The sequence below is a fragment of the Buceros rhinoceros genome, unplaced genomic scaffold, assembly GCF_000710305.1.
Source record: "Buceros rhinoceros silvestris isolate BGI_N320 unplaced genomic scaffold, ASM71030v1 scaffold6874, whole genome shotgun sequence".
Classification (NCBI taxonomy): Eukaryota; Metazoa; Chordata; class Aves; order Bucerotiformes; family Bucerotidae; genus Buceros; species Buceros rhinoceros.
In genome coordinates, this window is record NW_010407603.1 from 79,649 (window position 1) to 82,227 (window position 2,579).

Below are 2,579 nucleotides of genomic sequence, written 5' to 3' on the forward strand. Positions count from 1 at the left end.
AAACTTGTCCATACCCAAGGGAAAGATGAGTAGCTGCTTCTGCTAATGATCTCGCCAACATGCATCAGCTGTGGGGCTGTGGTTTGAACATGCTGCACTTGCCTGACTTTGCTCCCAGAATGAGCACTTCTTTATTTGCTGCTCATTTATCAGGGAAAGGAGTCCAAGCCTATGAACTCTAAAAACTAACAACCCGTCTATGAAGGCACCACACAGACTTTCAGCCACTGCTTGTTTCTCTTCCCCACAGCAAGCTCTTCTGTTGGAGCAGCAACGCATTCACCAGCTGAGGAACTACCAGGCGTCGCTGGAGGCAGCTGGTATGCCTGTCTCTTTCGGAGGGCATCGGCCTCTGTCCCGCGCACAGTCCTCGCCCGCCTCAGCCACCTTCCCGATGTCCGTGCAGGAGCCACCCGCTAAGCCAAGGTTCACAACAGGTAACATTTTGGAGTACTAGAGGCTGTAGCAGTGGGGCTGTCGTTAATGTTTTGCCTTTTGTTGTGCTCTGCCCCTGCAAAGCCATCTGTTTGGGGGCTGTGTCTCAGCTGCGTTTGGGGACTCCATAACATCCTGTCTTCATCAAGGATAAGATTCAGTCATCTTACACCCTGTCGTCCTGCTTGTCTCTTCCCCAGAGGGACAGACACCCTACAGTCCAGACAGAAAATAACCTGCAGAAATCAATAGAAGCATAGTACAGTACTTTAATTACATATCTCCAGAAAAAAGGATGAGTCATGTGCTGTGACAAAGCTGATTTAGATGCAGGGTGGCGGGAGGCAATGTTATTGAAAAAGGACAGCTTGCCAAATGCTGTTGGCTCTATTTTCTGCATCTTCTCCAGTCCCTGCACAATCCCATGCCATAAGTTACCCACTCTGGGCTATGCGCCAGCCTACCCCACCTTCTGAAACACAATCTCTGCCCAGGAGTCTGTGCCCGTTGGTTAGGGAAAATGAGGTGAGCTGATTATTTCGAGTTGTCTTGAACGGACAAACAGACTGAAGAGTGTTTTCCTACCTGTTCAGTCATCATCGTGAAGGAAAATTGGGAGTGCAATTCTGCATTTGTCTAGTGAAAACCAGAAGTGCAAGAAAGGTGTTAATCTCCCCGCAAAGATTAAAGGCAGAATATGATTCCTGAATCCTGACAACCAGCTTTTTTCCACCAAAATCCTGTCTGTTCAAGAGCCTTAGTAACAGATGATAGTTAATTTATGTGCAACTTCTCAAGTCCTATGTTGGGTGATTAGGCGGACTTTAAAATAAGTCCGCCTTCTTCCCCAAATGTCAAGCTCTATTTTGTGAATGAACATTTTGCCAAGTGTTGTGTGCCCTGGGAAAAGGAAGGGAGAAAAAAAAATCCAGAATGCCCAAATAAGATCAACTCGTGATTTTGTTTCCCTTTCACTTATCCATTTATTCTTATTTAACCCACACTTTTTGCATCATTAAAAACAGCTACCGTGAATCAAGTTTATTTTCAGACACTGATGGTATAGCAGTAGTGGTATGTTAAATATGACTCTGTTCTTCAGCTGCAAGCTGCAGGGTGGGGAGCATGTGTGCGCTGAGCTCTGTAAAAGCCCAAGCAGTATCTCGGTTTGGGAAATCAGCCCTTGAAGTTCTCTATTTGTTGTTAATATTGAAAGCTGGAATTTCAGCAGAACTGCATTTCTAATGCGACCACTTACAGCAAGATTATTCTAGATTTTGGCCTTTGCCACAGATGCAAAGAAGGGTAGTCCCCTGGCCCATGGTCAAACCAGATGAAACTTGAGCATCTCATACACTTAGACCCAAACCTCGGTGCTTTAAAGTAGGGCCAGGCTTCCTTGCTTTTAAGAGATTATTCATTCCTTCTCTTTCTTCCCTTCTCCTCCTCCAGTATTTAAGTTGCCTTGTCAATCATATGCAAAACTTTGAACATACAGTAATATTTCCTAGCAGAAGGTATAAGTTTGACTCAAATATGTGCCTCTACATTTCATTTAAAATTACAGATAGTGGCAAGAATGCAGATTTTAAGAGCTGGGCTGCCTTGAAAAGACACTGTTATGGTGTCATGATTTATTTTCCTTCGAGGTAGGGTTTAAAAATCAAAAACGTGGCTTAAAATAAGAGGTAGAATATCCCATTGCTTTTATATAGCCCTGCATGATCCGGTGCAATGGCATGAAGACTGTTTAGTGTAGTTCACCTGTAAAGTATCCCTTTCACAGCATTTATCCATGTTAAGACTCCAAGGGCTTGATTTTTCCCTCGCCTTCTATCTCATGCACTTCTCCATGGACTCGGTGATCCTCAAGGTCTTTTCCAACCTGAATGATTCTGTGATTCTATGATTTAAGCTAGCTGAGTGGAGGAGGAAAAACACAGTAACACGCTGTCAACGTAGGAAGTGTTGGGCATTCACTGGCACAAGTAAAGATGCAAAGCATAAAAGGTGAGACCTTTGTACTAGTCCTGTAACTAGTCCTTCACCTCACCTAAAAGGTGAAGGACTGGTTTAATTCACCGCCTCTATCTGCTTAGGAGTGGCAGGAAAAAAGCGCCTGCAGCTGCTGGCCTGCAGGCAGA

The 2,579-nt window shown here is 44.6% G+C and overlaps 1 protein-coding gene across 1 annotated transcript in view; it reads left to right on the forward strand.

Moving 5' to 3' along the window:
- Positions 1-2,579, forward strand: part of HDAC4 (histone deacetylase 4) — a 120,977-nt gene that overhangs the window by 66,355 nt on the left and 52,043 nt on the right. The window contains exon 13 of the mRNA XM_010134527.1: positions 251-437. Within this exon, the coding sequence (XP_010132829.1) occupies positions 251-437 (187 nt within the window). The remainder of the gene's footprint in view (positions 1-250; positions 438-2,579) is intronic.